This window comes from Malurus melanocephalus, unplaced genomic scaffold (genome assembly GCF_030028575.1).
Source record: "Malurus melanocephalus ecotype Western Australia unplaced genomic scaffold, MMel_1.1 scaffold_240, whole genome shotgun sequence".
In the NCBI taxonomy this organism is placed as follows: Eukaryota; Metazoa; Chordata; class Aves; order Passeriformes; family Maluridae; genus Malurus; species Malurus melanocephalus.
In genome coordinates, this window is record NW_026623472.1 from 3,045 (window position 1) to 19,986 (window position 16,942).

Below are 16,942 nucleotides of genomic sequence, written 5' to 3' on the forward strand. Positions count from 1 at the left end.
GGAGAAAGATCGTCCCAACTCCAGTTTCCACATGAAGAACCTGATAACAAGCGCCTTTGACTTGTTCATTGCTGGAACTGAGACAACGAGCACCACCATACGATATGGGCTTCTGCTCCTTCTCAAATACCCAAAGATACAAGGTACCAGTTTGTGACCTCTTCCTCTCCAGCTGTTCCTCGGGCTGGCTACATGCCTAACACCACATCCTTCCCCCAGACTTCCCCCTCCACTCTCTCTGTCTCTCTCTCTTTCTTTCTCTCTTTCTTTCTCTCTCTCATTCCCTCTCTCTTTGGGACTTGACTGTGACCACATCTTTATCTCCCACTACTCCTATGCAGCCAAGTCAATAAGACAACGTTCTTTGTATGAGCAGCAGTGCAGCTGTGTTCTAGGCAACATCAAAACCAACATCAATGCTCCTGCCATCTGTGAGCWCTAAACAGCTTAGGGCAACGTATTTTGGTAGGTTTGGTTTAATTGACCCATTTGATGGTTTGTGCCTCTCCTGACAGAGAAAGTTCAAGAAGAGATTGACCAGGTAGTAGGACGATCAAGAAAACCGTGTGTGGCTGACCGGACCCAGATGCCCTACACAGATGCGGTGGTCCATGAAATCCAGCGCTTCATCGCTCTTACACCCCTTGGTCTCCCCCACACTGTGACCAAAGACACCAGSTTCAGAGACTACATCATCCCTAAGGTCAGTGGGCAAGCTGCCTCAAGTCCAGCAGTTCCTTGGATGTCAGTGACAAGCCACAGGTTAGAACTGCTGTGGCCTGACCTTGTTTTCACCCAGCCCTTTAGGAGGCTTTTATCCTCAGGCAGCTGTAGCTCACTTGCACTCCCTTGTTGATGCTCCATGGGCCAAGACTACAACAGTAGCTCTGACCAACTCCTCTGTTCCTTTGCTCTGCAGCTTTACCTACCTGCAGAAGCACACTGGGCTCACAAAACACCAGACTCCTCTCACAGAAGGCAGCAAAGTCCAGGAGTGCTCACCCCAATCAATCCAGGAGAGCCTGGATGCCCATGCTCAGGAGCAAAGTCAGTTGCTGCTTATTGAGCACACAAAGACCCAGAGCCACCAAAATGCTCTAGGGACTGWTTGCATTCAATGGAATAAGCCAAACCTGTCTGCTCTGTTCCAGCACATTTCCTGAGGCAGTCTCTGCTGGACAMTGCCAGAGGCAGATTGGTGGGCTAGAGCAGCCCATGGCTCAGCCTTCATTGCTGTACCAGTGCTTGGTGCTCTTCTGGGTGACTGTGGGCAGCTGGGAAACAGCAGCACATGGACTGCTGGTGGTGTGATTTCCAGCTGTCTGTCTAAAATCATAAGGCAGGAACCAGAGAACTGCTCTGCTTCCAGCAGGGAACTCTTKTGTCRTTGCTGCTGATTGCTCCAGCCTCTGTTAATGGGTGCTCAGRAAGTGSGAAGGAAGAGGATTGTGGCAGAAGAAATTTGTCAGGAGAGGGGAATTGAGCTTCATTTSCACAGCCWTGAGTGYGTTTTTGCTTTTTGGGCCTCACAGAAAAGAAGGGACATGGTGCATCTRCAASGTCATTATTGTGGAACAACAAGAAGAATTAAGTGGGGTGTCCCCTAATGACCACAGCAAGGTGAGGATAAAGGCTCGGGTGGAGAGACAGAGAGTCCAGGAAGAGCAGCCAAMAGCTGTCACTGCTGAGCCATTCAGTAGCATCTCCCTAAAGCTGCCTCAGCTAAAGAAGGGTCCCCAAAGGGAAACCAAAGGCACTGGTAGGGTTACACAGGGAAACTCAATCTCAATTTGGCAGACAGTCAGGTCCAGTGATCTAACTTGACTGCCTTTCATGTTCGGCTCTTCTTGTGTTACTTTAGGGCACCACGATTTTCCCCATCCTCAGTTCTGTCCTGCATGAGAGTAAAGAGTTTCCAAACCCAYATGAGTTCAACCCTGAACATTTCTTGAACAAGAATGGCACCTTTAAGAAGAGCAACTTCTTCATGCCCTTCTCAGCAGGTAAAGCWCAGGTTTGCTCTTTTCCTCTCTCTGTCAGCCTCCTCCTCTGCTGACCACCCTGTCTTTCCCTGCAACACACACTGCCTCTTCCCAACACCGTCCCACTGGTGCTTCCTTGGGGCTCACTGCTCTCTGGATAACTCCTCCCTGCTGCTCCCATCTCCACTGGCATCTCCAATCTTCTTCAGGCCTCATGGCTTCTCAAATCTCCTACTAGGAGTTGTCAGTGTGATGATGTGAATGCAATTCACTGACATTCTCTAAAACACCTGCCACCTTCCCACACAAACACCCAAACTGTCCTGAACGAATCTTTTTCTGCTAGCTCCATTTCTCCCCAGCACATTTTTAGTACCTCCTAGGCTACGTGCAGCCAYTGGCCTACCAATAGGCCCAACCTTCCACTTTCTCCTCCGTGCTTTGTCACCCTTCTCTCCCTCACCTTGACTCCTGTCATGTTACCGCCAGGGTGAACTCTTCTTCCAAACTGTCAAGGGTCTTTGGCCAACAAATTCCTGTCTTGAAAATGCCCTTAGTTATCCTGACAGACATCTCACTGCTATGACTCTGTGTAGTAAACAAAGCTGTGCAACACAGCTGCTTAGTACAAACTCTGGCCTACTCAGAAACACCCTGACATTTGTTCTAATTGCTGCTTTCACTTTCAGGAAAACGAATATGCCCCGGAGAGGGCCTGGCACGAATGGAGATATTTTTACTCATRACCACCATCTTGCAGAACTTTACCTTGAAGTCTGTTGTCGACCCCCAGGAGCTCAACATAACCCCAACACTGAGTGGGACAACCAATGTGCCTGCTTTCTACCAGCTCTGTGCTGTTCCCCGCTGAAAAGCACAGAACCACTCTCCACAKTGTCCTGAGCCTGGCTATTCCTTTATGTCTCCTTTACTAAAATCAGGAGCATTGGCTCACCTTTCCCAGGCCATCAGGAAGGCAGTCCAAACACAGGAACAAAGAGGAGACCTCTGAAGCCTCCCAGAGCTCTACACAGTGCAGGAGCACCAGGGTGATGCTGCAGCCCCTTGCACTGATGCTCTGCCACAGGATCATTGAGTGCAGTGGCTGCATGAACAGTTGGTTTTCTCCCCAACACAGCTCCCGTGGTGGCTCCCACAGAAATTGTCCCACCAAGAGACTGCTTGGCAGATGGACAGTGCTGCATCTGTGTACATTCATGATCCCATAAATAAAAATCTATTTATGAAGATTTGAGCTGTTACTTAATTTTGGTTAGGGCAGTGCCCACATCTGCTGCTGCACTGCAGAATAGGTTTGCAGAGTCTGTGTCCAGCATCCTGTGGGAAGGGCTGTCCCTCTGGGGTAAGGATCCTGGCTTTGTCATGCCTTGTGCTCAGTGCTGCTGCCTGCAAGCAGCTCCAGAGCAGTCACAGCCCAGCACAAGTTGGGAAGGCTCACGGTGCCTGAGGGGAAGGGGGTCCTGCATCCTGGGGACTTTCAGCCAAATGAAAAGAATGCATTCATGCTTTTTAAAGGCTGTTGCAAGGAGATCAGTTACCTGAGCATTGGAGACTGCAACCAGCTCTCTGGGTGCTTTTTTTTCCATCATCATTATCACTGCAAGGATTTAGATGCTCTTTATTAACTAATTTCAGGAAATCGTAGTGTATCTTACTTCTGTCCCCAGCTATAATTTATTGCTTTGCTTTCTGTAAGGGGCTGAATGATTTTCATAAATATATTCCACCACAGATGACTTTCTTCTGGGTTTCTTTGCTCCCATGAGCTTTGGCTGTGTTTGGATGTTCAGTTTGTTGCATTTATATTGATTTTCTGTTACACAGACACTTGTTGGCCCCTGTACCATGGTCATACAAAGTCCTAAAGRCAAAATATAATATCTGTGATTTTTTGTCATAAGGCACGTAGAAACCATGTGAGTACTGCAGAGAAAACAGTGTGCAGGAATCCCCATCTCTCTTTGGAAATATTTAGCATTATTTTGAAGGAAATATCGTATTTGCACACATCTTAAGCCCATTCCTCCTTGTCCCTCCATTTTTTTCCCGAAAAGGCTGCAGCTTTAATGCTTGTGTACTCTACAACAATGGCAAACCATTCCTGAGTACTCATCTGGGATTGCATCAAATGGACAGACGTGCAGCCAGAGACAGAAGTTATGTATGAGTTCCAGGGATACATAGGGAGGAGATTACCTTGAGCTTTCTGTTAGTCTAAGGCTACCCCTATAGCCAGTCCTGCAATCAGGAACTCAGCAGCATGTGTGCTGTGTTGAGAAYAAGTTAAGAAATGGCTTACATCTGGTAGTGTTGGAAGGCATGATTCACATTCATGCCCTCCTGCCCTCTGGGATGTTGATTCATTGGAGGCAATGAAYGAAACAGTGACAAACAACATCTATCAACAATTCACAAACTGCATGAGAGGCACAGGGCAGTGAGAAAATGCTCTGTTACTAAACAACTCCAGAACACAGAACATAGTCAGGGGATAAATAATCATGTGGGATAGCATTTGGGATAATATTCCAACATATTCTAAGGTGGATATGAAAATGCTCTTTCATTTGGAACAATGACAGGGCTCACTTGAAACCTGCCCATGACAATAATCTTGCAGAGGTCTGCTTCATAATCCAGACACCAGCATCTCTTTGCTCTAACTGTTCTAAGATCAGGACAGAAAGGCTGGAGCGGATGCTAAAATCCAAGCAGGTATCTGAAACTGTCTCTTGCACTATAAGGAAATGCACAGCTAATGAAAGAGTGAGCTTGATTGACTGGTTGGGGCAGACAATGGGAGGGCTAAACACYCCAGGGAGCTTTTCAACCTTAGCTTTTCACCCATCAGTAGATGGGTGGTCCAGCAGCCTCACCTCTCCCACTTTCTGTCCTCCCCCCACTACTCCCATCCAACARCCCAAGCAGCTCCCACTCACCATTTCGCTCTTCTCCATGAAAAATCCCTGCATGCAGTAACAGCAGACTGCCCAACACCAGGATTAGTGCTCCTTTTAGGATATGCTTCTCTTCCTGCTAATACATGCAGGACCTGCAAAAAGGAAGAGATGGCATTTCTTTTGGGCTGACTCAGACAAACTGGCTGGGGCCCAGCACATCCAGGCTATGGCATGCACCTGGAAAGCTGGGCTTCAGGGCACTGGAGCCTTCATCTCCTCCCTACCAGCTGCATGGCAAATAAGGCAACTTCTGGCTCTAAGCTGCACTTAACATGAGGCACAGAGGAGAATCCTGCTTTTGCTTTCTAAGGCTGGCACCTCATATTCCAGAAGATTTGATAGTAATGCCAGGAAAAAGTGGAAGATTTCTGTTGGCTTGATGCTGAGACCAATGAGTCTCTCTGGTCTGAGGCACTGTTCTTTGTCAGAAGAAAGTTGTGCCACTGGGTCATACTGTGCCATGGTAGTGTGCTGTAGGATGGTACACATACATGGGGATGCTTATTCCTCACTTCATCTCTCCTTCATCTCACTTCACTTCTCATCCATTGCTGCTTTGCCTTTGGGAACAGCTGGCAGGAAATTCAGACACCATGAAGGTTTGGGTATCTGTGACACACACCACAGGAAATGCTCTGGGTGATGGGACATAAATGAACTAGGTGTGTGTTGGGGAAAGAACACAGACATGGTCATTAGCAAGCACAGTAGACATCAAGCAATGGACAGAAAGAAAAGAAAAGCATTTTATGTGCTGCCTTAGCAGCATTTTACTGCCATGGAATGCAGATCACAACTCTCCAGTAAGGAATGTCTGCCTCCTCCTGCTGTCCTTTGGACTGGAGTTTCATGTCTCTGGTCTTTGGGACCTGCTGCTGAAGGCCATAGCCTGTAGGATAGCAAATAAGCCTAGTCCTTTGAACCATACTTATGGACTAATTCCCAAATCCCTAATATTTATCACAGCAGACTTGCATCCCAGCCCATTAAAGCGTGAGTCACACAAGGAACAGTGCAGCCCTTTGGTCAACCCACTTGTTTCTCTGCTCCACTTTCCAAATGCTCCCTTGATTGCAAAAGCCAAGACAAACCTAAAAGCCCACAGGAAAGTTCCATCCTGGTGTTAGTAGTAGACACAAACAAYAATTGGCAGAAAAGGAATGTAATAAATTTCCACTCCCTGAGGAAGTGGAAAATGCATGCATACAACAGAATGTGCAATTGAATCCATAGTCTTTAATGAAAGCAGAGACTCATTGTGGGCACAGGTACATTTGTGATTGTCCCCACACCCTCTTCTTCTCCCCCTTTTAAAATTATTCTAGTTAATGAAATGTAAAGCCACAGAAAGACCAGAATACATATGCACACATCAGAGGGTTGACTTTTTTTTAAAGAAATTTTCACACATTTAGAATTATTGACTGTTAAGTCCAGTCAGTACAGCAAAAATATTCTACAAAGATCATTGGTTGAAATGCACAGTAAGTTTGTGAACACTCTCACAAAAGACACCTGGATGAGTGTAGTAGAGTTGTCAAACCACATTGCAAGCATCTGCAACAAACCAGTCTGGGGTAGATGGGAAATTACCAGAACGTGGAACAAAGGTGTTAAAGCACATGGGAAGCTGCTACAGTCACTTTTCCCTAGAGCCATTGCTGCCACTAGTGGGTCAGGAAACTTAAAACTGCTGCTTGTCAYCTGAAACTTTACTTCTGTTTCACAGGGATTGATGTCACACTTTTATTTCCAGACCTGAGTCACTGTAATTTTGCTTGAACTGAAGCAAGGAAGGACAAACACACACCCCATCTAGCACAGCTCACTCCCCAGATCTGCACGGTCAAACAGCTTGAGAACAGAGGTCTTGCCTGTGAAAAGGCCAAAAATTTGAAAAAAGAAACAAAGCAGAGCAAAAACAAAACAAACCAAAAWACCAAAACAGAGATAAAATGATTTTATACAGCCTGCAATAAAGCTATAGTCAATGGTACAGTATTGTTCACATTACACTTATTAAGGCTTTGACTAATGTTCTTTTACATGCACATTTTATATACATATAATCCTCTGTGTGTGTGTATAAATTACTTTACTTTTCTTGTTCTAAGCAAGAAAATATTTTCATGCATTTGCTTCTCCTAGTATTCACAATACTTGGACCATATTTTATTTAAGGTCTTCTGGAGAGGGCTGAGTCTATTTATTATCCATCTGAAAATGCCCTCATCTCCAGAAATGTTGTTTGTGCCTGATAGTGGCACCAGCCCCACAGTTCTCTACAGTTATATACCAGAGAGGAGGTGTCACCCTGGAGCCTGACAGCACAACAGTTATGTAAACATAGTAATCACTGGATTATAAATACTTTATTAAAGCTAACATATCTCAGCTTTTAGCCCATAATTGCCCATGAGTGCCTCAATGAAACATTCAGAACRAAGTATTTTTCTTCCTCCCATATCACCTGTTCAATTACTGTGGTTCTCCCCAAAAGCACACTTTTCCCTATTGTTTTCTGAAAGAAGCACCAAGCTACCTGYTCATTCTTCAAGCCAGTTGCTAGGTTGCTTTCACAAGCAAACAAGAGCATGTCTGAGCCTCAGAGYTCTAAGTGTTCTAAGTCACCATCTCGCTTGCACCCTTTGCCATGAAGTTAAGAGACTGGGCCATACTCCAGTGACGAATGGGGAGGAAGCAGAAACCAGTAGAGCTCTTCCATTCCTGGTCCCAATGCCCGCAGCTTGCACACATCTGACAGGTTCCCAGAGATCACCAGAGCTGACCTGTAGCATGGCCCGTGTCCCTCTGCCTCAGGAACACCCTGACTCCCCCTGCCCCGGTGTTTCCTTCAGTGAGATGTTCTGGCCAGCTGAAGTTGCAGAGCACTCATAGGTTGCGGTGGGGAACCCTGAGGAGAGCAGCTCAGCTGTGAGAAGAGGGGCTCACAGGGAAGTGGCTGTAGCAGCATGAAGAAGGCAGAGAATGAAGGCATGGGTGCAGTGAAAAGGACAGATTCCTTATTTAAGATAAGGCCTGGGCTGCTGCCACAACCCTCTGAGCTGCCTTGTGTGGTGGTGTACGTGAAGCATGCTGTCAGCACTTCCGTCACTAAGCTTTGCCACCATCACACAGTCATGCCTTGTGTCCCACCACAGCATTTCCACGTCAGCCTCCACCCTACCCTTGGGCACTGCATCAAAGTACTTCCATTCAACATATACTATGAAATGACTGCAAACCAAACTCTGGGACCTTCTCATTCTCTGGGATACAAGCAGCTAGCAGCCCTAAAGAGACTATCCCTGTCCCCTGCCTTGCTCTCCTCTCAACAATAAGAAAGACAACAAATAGACAGGACAGAAAGAATGATGCAGGCACAGCCATCTGGTTGTTCTCTTATTGCACAGAGTATTTGGGGCAGGTAGAGGAGAGAGGGTGGCTCACAAAGTCCTTTGAAAAAATCCTATTGGTTGTCTGTCCAAATCACCTGCTCCAGAAAATASGTTCAGACAGCTCATGTGGATGCTTGAGAAGTGTCACCTAGAAACAAGATATGCAAGAGACGAAGACTATCCTCAATTCAAGTTCAGTCTTCACTCAGCCCCATGGCAAGTTGTGCAAAATACATTGTCTGTAYCCCGGCAGGTATGATTAGAAGTCAATTTTTTTGGTCCTGGGTGTGTTAACAAGAAAGAGTCATGCTAGTAATTGCAGAGGCAAACCTTTGAGACTGGATTTAGTTTTAGTTACAGAAAATACTGTACACTGCTTTTGGCCAAGTGCACAGAAGGTTTAAAAAAAAAAAAAAAAAAGACAAAGATCACAGTTAAATGTCTCAATCTTCAGACACGGAATGTCTGTGAGGAGCAGTCAAACTACTTTCTCATGTGCAATGCATCCTGAAATTTGGTACTTATGTATCGGGCATGAAATCCTTTCTTGTTGATGGTGTCATCTGTATGGAATCGAATCATGATGGAATCCCCTGCAGAGTAGATTTCTTCCAGAGGCTGCAGAAAAGGAAAGAAGACAGTATATAGTGGCCAAGTACGCAGACTAAATAACTGTCTGCAYTATGATACTAGAGTTTAAGCCCACAGTGAACACAGATTGGCACGTAAACATGAAGACTTGAATGCTCAGTACCTCCAGCCCTGATCCACCTTCTAAGCATACTCCTTCGCTCTTTATGTTTGAAGACTGATGCCAGTCCACTCTACAGTCCCAGTTCTTCCAGTTACTTTTTTCACAGGACTCCCTGGATATTCCTGTTCCAATCTTCATGTTAACTAATTACTCATTGTCTTTTCATGAAATAATACAATACAAACTAGAACCTGTTTGGCAGCTGAGGCTCTCCCAGGTTTCAAATAACTCTGGTACTTATCTTACATGAGAGCTATGGTTATGTCCCACATTGTTATGACCTGCTACAATCTCCTTGTGCTTCCCTTTTCCAGCCATTCTTCATTTGTCAGTGTGCAGATAGGTAGATTACTGCCCTGCTGCCCTGAACTTCTTCACACCAAGCTGSTATGCATTTGTTTCTTTTCCAGACAATTTCCCCAGCTTGTGAGAACTTCTTCCACACACCTGCTCCCTAATTGTCTCTCTTTAAATTCAGTAAGAAATTTCTCCATTTCATTGCTGAAGTCCTAGAGAAATCACAGACCTGAATTCAACAATCACACACCATCACTCATGCTAGAGTCACCCCTGGTAATGGGATGCAGGTGACAGTTTAGGAGACAGCACACCATCCTGGAGGCAGCAAGCAGCTCTAAGTCCCTCCATCATCACCTTTACCACAGCAAGCTTCAGCCAGGAAACAACTGAGGATATGACTGAGGATGAAAGTGGCCTTTGGAAGTCATTTCTCTCATTTACACAACACTTTCATGGCAGGGCTGGGACACAGCAGCATGGCAGTATCATGTTGCTGTACATGGCCCTGGGATAAAAAGGGACAGCCAGCAAGATCTTCCAGCCAACTCTGTGCATCAGATAAAATGGCTGTGATCTCCTATGTATGAGGAAGAAGCAAAGCCCAGCCACAAAGCATTCTCATTACCAGTTTGTGACAGCTGCCCCTCTCCAGAATGGTATGAGGGTCCTTCCTTGCCACCCTCAGCAATCCCTCTGAAATCATCACCATCATGGCTTACCCCTGAGCCACAGAAGCGTCCCAGACGGGGTGCAGTGCTGTCGTAACCATCGTAAATCTCCATGTAGTCGTACCCACAGTCAGCCTCCTCCTCTATCTCGAATGTCTGGAATATTAGCTCCACCCCATAACCATCTTCAGCTACAATCACCCATTCACAGTTGGCTTGACCTGGGTAGTTGTTGTCCCCAAACTGAGCATGGGAATACAGCTCCTTAGTTTGTACTTCAGCCTTTAAGAGCCCACCACACTCTGAAGCAAGAAAAGGACACAAAACAGTCTTTCAAAGTCTTTACAACAAAGACTCATCCCACTCCTGGGTCAGTCATGAGCAGAGAAGATCTTCAGCTTGAAGTGCAATAGGGAAGGTAATTAAACACTGCACCAAACTACAATAAACCAGTGAATTCTGTAGTCACCCATGAATCCAAAGACCCACATAGCTTAGAGGATCTTGGTTCTTTTGGTACAAAACACACAYGGAAAGGGGTGACCAGTTTAAACCGGCAGGATGGAGAAAGCAATTGCTTTGCTCTTTGCACTTGTCCTGTGGATGAAATTCTGACCCCAAGTATTTTGTCAGCAAGAAGCTGAAGCATATCAAAAAACTGGGGACCAAAACAATCTTTTTCTGCCCACACAATGCACTCAAGTAGCCCTGTGATTGTGCAGAACACATGTGCTTTCCTGCAACAGTTTTCCTGCAGCCAATGAGAAGGACACCTCTTCACCAGTGTCACATGCATGGCACTGTTTCACCTGTTTATAGTGGCATGGATTTCAAAGACATGAATGTTGGCACAACACACCCACCCTGGGCTGCCACAGATAGGAGGATCAAACCGTGTCTGTCCACAGCACAGCTCTGATTCTACCATTATCAATCTAACGTGGGCCTGTTCTGTGGGTGGGCCAATACATGGGCTAAATTGCATCACCTCCTTTTCTAATGGTTGATACAGAACAGAAGGGATTGTTGATCAACCAAATACCTCCAATTTAAACAAAAGAGCATAAGCAGGAATGCCCAATACTAAGAGATATCTGAGCTGCTATGCGAGCTAGTATTTATGGTATGGCACTGGTAACCGTCTGGGAACTGAATATACAACCTCTCAAAATTTAGGTTAGGCTTATTTGGGAGAAAGGTGTGCCTTTTTTTTATCYAGTAAAAATGCAGTGAGACTTGATGACATCTTTTGGCACTGGGGTACTGGCAACCAGCTTACCTGTRCTGTGCTTTGCTTGGAAACCTCTTCTTTGCACAGAAGCATCAGAGTAAAACCTGAGGAACATCCTGTTGGTAGAAGCCACTACAGGGTCTGGTTTCTTGCTGCCACAGAAGCGGCCAAGGATAGGTGACTTGCTGTTGGGCCCATCGTACATTTCTAAGTGGTCATAGGCACATTCTTGGTGCTGCTCAATCTCAAACTCATTGAAGGTCTACAGAAAGAATATGGAGAATTAAGACAGGCATCTGTAAATCTRAGTGTGCAATTTAGCATAGGATGAAAAGCCAAGTGAGAAACAGATCAAATGGTACATCTGTCACAGTYTCCCCACAAACTAAAACAGAATAATGTGATTTCAGACAAGAGTAATCTCAGGGYGGCAAAGCTCAGAATTCCGTATCAATGGGCTGTGTTGCCTTAGTCTTGCTGCCTCACATCGGAGCATGACAACAAGCAAGTCTTAYAACACTTTTCCTGCTGGAAATCCTGCCCAGCACACCAGATGGGCTGTTCTGCAGTATTACTTCCACTGAGCACAGTGATTATTTCCTCCGGTACGTGGGCCATCTGCACAGCTTTGGGCATATCCGGCCATTTGCATCAGRCCATGTTGTAAAGTGGGCCTGACACCTCTCCCTCAGAGGGGCTGGGGGCTGCCTCAGCCACCACCTTATGCAGATACAGCCCCAACAGAGTGGGTCACAAGGAGGTGTAYGGGTGGAGGGCATTTACGCCATCTGTTTATGGAGGGCAGTACTCCACAGTTGTCATCTGCTGGACTCTCCTCCAAGCAGCCACTCCTCTGCCTTGTGTCCCTCTGAGATCTTCTGCCCTTTTACAAGACAGGGCAGCCTCCCAGAACACTCTCTTTCAAGAGCCTCAAAAAGGGCCTGAGGGCATCAGCCTCTCACTCACACAGTGATGGCGGCAAGTCACTTCAGCTTCTCATAACCCAGCCTGCTTCTTGCCTCCCACTCCCACTCTGTGGTTACTCACCACTTTCACTCGGTGGCCAGGGGTTGCAGTGATGTCCCAGGTGCACTCTTTCCGGCTGGGATACTTGTCAGGCCAGTTTGGACTGCTCATCGTTCCCTCTGCASCACTCAGCTTGTGCTCGCAACCAGCTTGGGAGAGAGAGATCACATTGGGGCAAGTCTCACATGGSAACCCTGTGGTGTCCTACATGTTCCTCTGCCCACTGAGACCCTCTACAGGGCAGAGACAGGGAGGGCTTCAGTCACTGAACAAGACCTTTTGGTATCAYTCAATTTTTCTGCTGGGTTTGTCCTATATCATTTCTGAGCTAACCTGGCAGGTTAAACCTGGTGGTGAAATGGMCCATCTCATTCCCCTGGGCCTTATTAACCTCATCTATGTCCTCATTCCCTAATCTATTCTCCTCTTCCTTCACCTCAACTGCCTGGCTCCTAGGGCCATGATGTCAACCCTTCCACTGTGTTGACTCTGGTGCTGTCTCAGCCTTSCTCTGTTTTGCCAGTTTGGAAAGCTGAATCAGCTCATGGTGAGATCAGCTAAGGATGGGCAGCATACRCAGGAAGGCAATGGCAGCACCCAGCAGGGGTAGGGCACCAGGAAGGAAGGTACCAGCAAGTGGTTAGATTAGCCCATCCTGTCTCTTCTGATTCAAACACAATCATTAAATGAAGCAGCAGTGACCCACAGATGCTTCCTTTGCTAGCCCCACTTCTTGTCCCCACCCTATCTCCTGGGTCATATAGAGAGCAAGACTGAGGAATGAGAATAGTCCTTCTTCTAGGCAGTTTTTCAGCTACATAGGGCTTTTTTAGTGCCCTTGCCTGGTATGTTGTACAGACTTCCTCCCAACACAGGGCAGGAAGTGCCCTGAACCAAATCATGTTTGAAGCACCTTGGCTCTCCCGAGGGCACGAGTGGGGGATTTACCTTCTTTACAGTCATGGCCGTTTTCATGCAGCATGAAGCCRTTCCTGCACTGGCATGTGTAGCTCCCAAAGGTGTTGATACATTCGTGCTGGCAACCACCATTGTCTTTGGAGCATTCGTCCTTGTCTGGGCAGGATCAAAGCAACAAACACTGAGCTGACAGTGACATAGGCTGAGAACCCCATACTCAGGCTGGCAGATAGCAGTGCAAACTTCCAACTCTACTGCTAGATTAGTCCAGCCAATTTTTTAGCCCAGATACTATTCTCTTCAACTGCCTTTCATTCCATAAAATGCATCATAAATGCATTTTATTTTATAGTGTAAGTTTATTGGTTAAAGACTCCTGTCTAAAAGAAGCCYAGAACAGCATTTTGTTCTTTTAAAATAGAGTCCAGAAAAAACATCACACAAATTCACTAGCCGAGGTAAAAATCTACTTTATATTTTCAAATTCTTATGTGCTTTGATGAGCCTCCATTTCCAAATAGCTCTGTCTGCGCACAAGCAGCCAGATGGTGAAGAAGATCTAAAGTATGAGCTGGTCTCTGAAATATGCCCCGTGGATCTSTACTCCTTTTTCCTCATTCACAAACATATTTCTAGATGATCATCCTTTCTCCTTTTAGATTTAATAAGTCAAACCCTTAGCCCTGATTCTACTCTGCACCCGTCTTACTTCAAGGCCATTTTGCCTGATCATTTTCCTCAAAAGCATTAATACCCCAAGGTCTCTGCTGCAAAGATGGAACCAAACTAAGTTTCTACTTCCAGATGACACAGTTAACCTCCAGAACTGGTTGCCAACAAGGTACATCACCAACACAAAGGACAGACAACAGAGGATGAGAAACTTCCWCTAGTACACACTGCTTTTATGAGAATGCTTGCTACATAGAACACTACTGCAAATTTTCTAAATYTTCTAAGTTTCAGAGGAAATATACTTTAATACTCTAGGGACAAAAATAACTTCTAGGATTAGGTTCCACATTGTTTCCTGCTGTGGAAGGACTGAAGGCATTGATGCAACTCATGCATCTTGCTGACAAAGGTGACACACACGGAGCAACCATGCTTTTAGATACAATGGACAATGTCAGGCTCTGACAGGAGGTTGAAGAAAGTTCACCAAAACCAAAAGGTTTGGTCAGAGGAGACAGCTAAGCAAATGAAAGGATACAGTCACATACCAGAGAAGTAGTGAACTTTAAAGCCTTTCTTGGAGACTGTGTTGTCTGATTTGAACTCCAGCCTCATGTTGTTGCCATATGATGTGATTACTTCGGGCTTCTCTGAGCCACAGAATTTGCCGTGTAGCTTGGAATCAGAAGCCAGCTCACTACGAACCTCAACATAGTCATACTTACAGACCTGTCAAGAGAGGAAGAGATTTCTTAGTTCTGTGGGCATGAAACAGAGCATTTCAGAGAAAGGGGACAGAGGCTTCACTAAGAAGGAACAGAAAAAGCCTTGTACGCAAACACACTCCTAACTTACCCAAAAACTCCTCTCAGTTTTCTCATCCCTTTGCTTGCTGCCCTGACCTTAAAGCATGGGTGAGTTTTTCAGAATAGGTAAGGATCCACTGAATTTAGCTAGAGTAATTATTCCCACCTTACTCAAGAACCTGACAGAGTTGAATGGACTTCAGCAGCCTAATAAATTAAAGAAGTGCCACTGCTCCCATTTACAGTAGAAAAAGTGAGACCTGAATGCTTTGTTCAAACTCCACCCTGCATAGCAGAGAACAGACTCTTTTACCAGTCATTTCATTTACCCTTGAAGAACTCTACTTAATTGTTCATTCCCAATTATTTTCCTGCAAAGGCAGCACTGGCGAGATGGGGGATGTGTCACCTATTATGGATGGAAAATACCTACAATTATGCAAAACCAATAGAGAAAAGAAACCCATTATGCCAGTTTTGGCTGGGGTAGATTTAACTTTCTTTACCGGTACTGGTTGTGTTTCGTGCTGAAAAAAGGCTTGAAAATATCAAGATGTTTTCGTTATTGCTGAGCAGCACTTGAACAGAGTCAAAGGTTTTTTGGTTCTCATACTGCTCCACCAGCAAGGAGACTGAGGGTRCACAGGGAGCTGGGAGGGGACACAGCAAGGACAGCTGATCCTAACTGACCAAAGGCATATTCCATACCACAGGACATCATACTCARTATATAAAGTGGGAGGGAAGAAGAAGGAAGAAGCAGCAAGGGGGGACATTCAGTGAACRCTGTTTGTCTTCCCAAGTAACCATTATGTGTGATGGAGCCCTGCTCTCCTGAGGATGGCTGAACACCTGCCTGCCCATGGGAAATAGTGAATGAAATTCTCATTTTTCTTTGCTTGCATGGSTGACTTTTGCTTTATCTATTAAACTGCCTTTATCTCAGTGAGTTTCTCTCACTTTTACCCTTCTGATGCTCTCCCYCATTCCACTGGGGGAAAGTGAGCAAGCAGTTGTGTGGTGCCTTGATTKGGTTAAACCATTGCACCCACTTATAACAGAACAACCTTAATCCTTCCACTCTGTAGAGAAAGCAGATCCAGACTTCAAGGAGAGCAGTCACAATTATTGGCATAATTATATTGAGAGTGGGAAAACAACCAGAAGCTCTGCCAGTAAGACAGAGCCTCCTCTTCCTCAYAAACCCCAAGGATTTATCCAGTTCTGAGTTAGCCAATAGTCCCACCTCTGAGATGCAGGGACTGGTTACGTACATCATTGCCTTCCAGCTCAAACACTTCGAACTGCAGAGAGATCCGGTACTGGGCTGGAGCTACCACCTGCCAGACGCAGTTTTTGTTAGTAGGATATTCCTTGGGCCATCCAGGGCTAGTAATGGTCCCATTGAGCTTGGTGATGAAGCCCCCACAGGCAGCTGGAGAGGCAATAAATGAACACAAGTTTTACTTGGTTCTGTTCAGACACACAGACTGGGCCACAGTGTTAACTAGCAAATGAACCAGATCCTGGTTGGTGGCACATTTCAAATCCCAGCCTCCAGAACAGGCTTAAAATGCTGGGAAGTGCRAAGAAGACAGAAACTTCACCTACTGTGAATCACCAGATAAACACACCCAGCGAGGCTATGGCCCTGACAGCCACCATGTCAGACTAATTTCCTTTTTAATCTCTGTCCTTGGRCTTATTGTGAATCAGTTGACTTGACAGGCACAACACAGTTGCAAAGGTCAGCCTGGTAAATTCACCTACACTCAGTGCTACAAGCCCCACTATAGCAAGTTTATCAGTAATGGAATAATTACAAGATAATGGAATCCTAGGGAAGACACCCYTGTCAACTCTTCGGTGGTTTATTATATGTGGACTGCATCTTCTCCAGGGAAAACTGAAGACAAAGTCAAAACTTAGTTTTATTATCCCATTTCCTTAAAAAATCTAGGACGTCTCAGCTTCATCCCCTTGTGGGAGGGTAGGGCTACTTCAAAGGAGTCAACCTCAATTTGCTGCAATATTCTATTTACAACAATACAATTTTTTTCTATTTTTTTTTTTGCTGTTTCATAAGAGTAATGAGATACGGCCACATCTTCAAGACCCACAGGGATAAAAGCTTTCTCTGTCTTGCTTCCAGCATCAATTTGCATTAACAGGACTAACCCAAGGGAGTGGCTTCAAAATAAAT

General features: G+C 45.6%; 2 protein-coding genes across 3 annotated transcripts in view; one reads left to right on the plus strand and one right to left on the minus strand.

Moving 5' to 3' along the window:
* Positions 1-4: 4 nt before the first annotated feature.
* LOC130578788 (cytochrome P450 2C8-like) lies at positions 5-3,232 on the plus strand (the record flags this gene model as incomplete). Its single annotated transcript, XM_057375137.1, has 4 exons — positions 5-143; positions 516-703; positions 1,862-2,003; positions 2,672-3,232. Coding segments are annotated over 4 exons (651 nt in total), but the record flags the coding sequence as incomplete, so codon positions are not given.
* Positions 3,233-6,779: 3,547 nt separating this feature from the next.
* The window catches only part of TLL2 (tolloid like 2), an 80,650-nt gene continuing 70,487 nt past the window's right edge, over positions 6,780-16,942 (minus strand). For both annotated transcript variants that reach the window (XM_057375162.1, XM_057375163.1), the window contains 7 exons: positions 16,014-16,174; positions 14,482-14,662; positions 13,289-13,414; positions 12,362-12,489; positions 11,363-11,576; positions 10,135-10,385; positions 6,780-8,979 (listed from right to left, as the gene is read on the minus strand). In XM_057375162.1, coding sequence (XP_057231145.1) covers positions 8,845-8,979; positions 10,135-10,385; positions 11,363-11,576; positions 12,362-12,489; positions 13,289-13,414; positions 14,482-14,662; positions 16,014-16,174 — 1,196 coding nt within the window. In that variant the 3' untranslated portion in view covers positions 6,780-8,844. The remainder of the gene's footprint in view (positions 8,980-10,134; positions 10,386-11,362; positions 11,577-12,361; positions 12,490-13,288; positions 13,415-14,481; positions 14,663-16,013; positions 16,175-16,942) is intronic.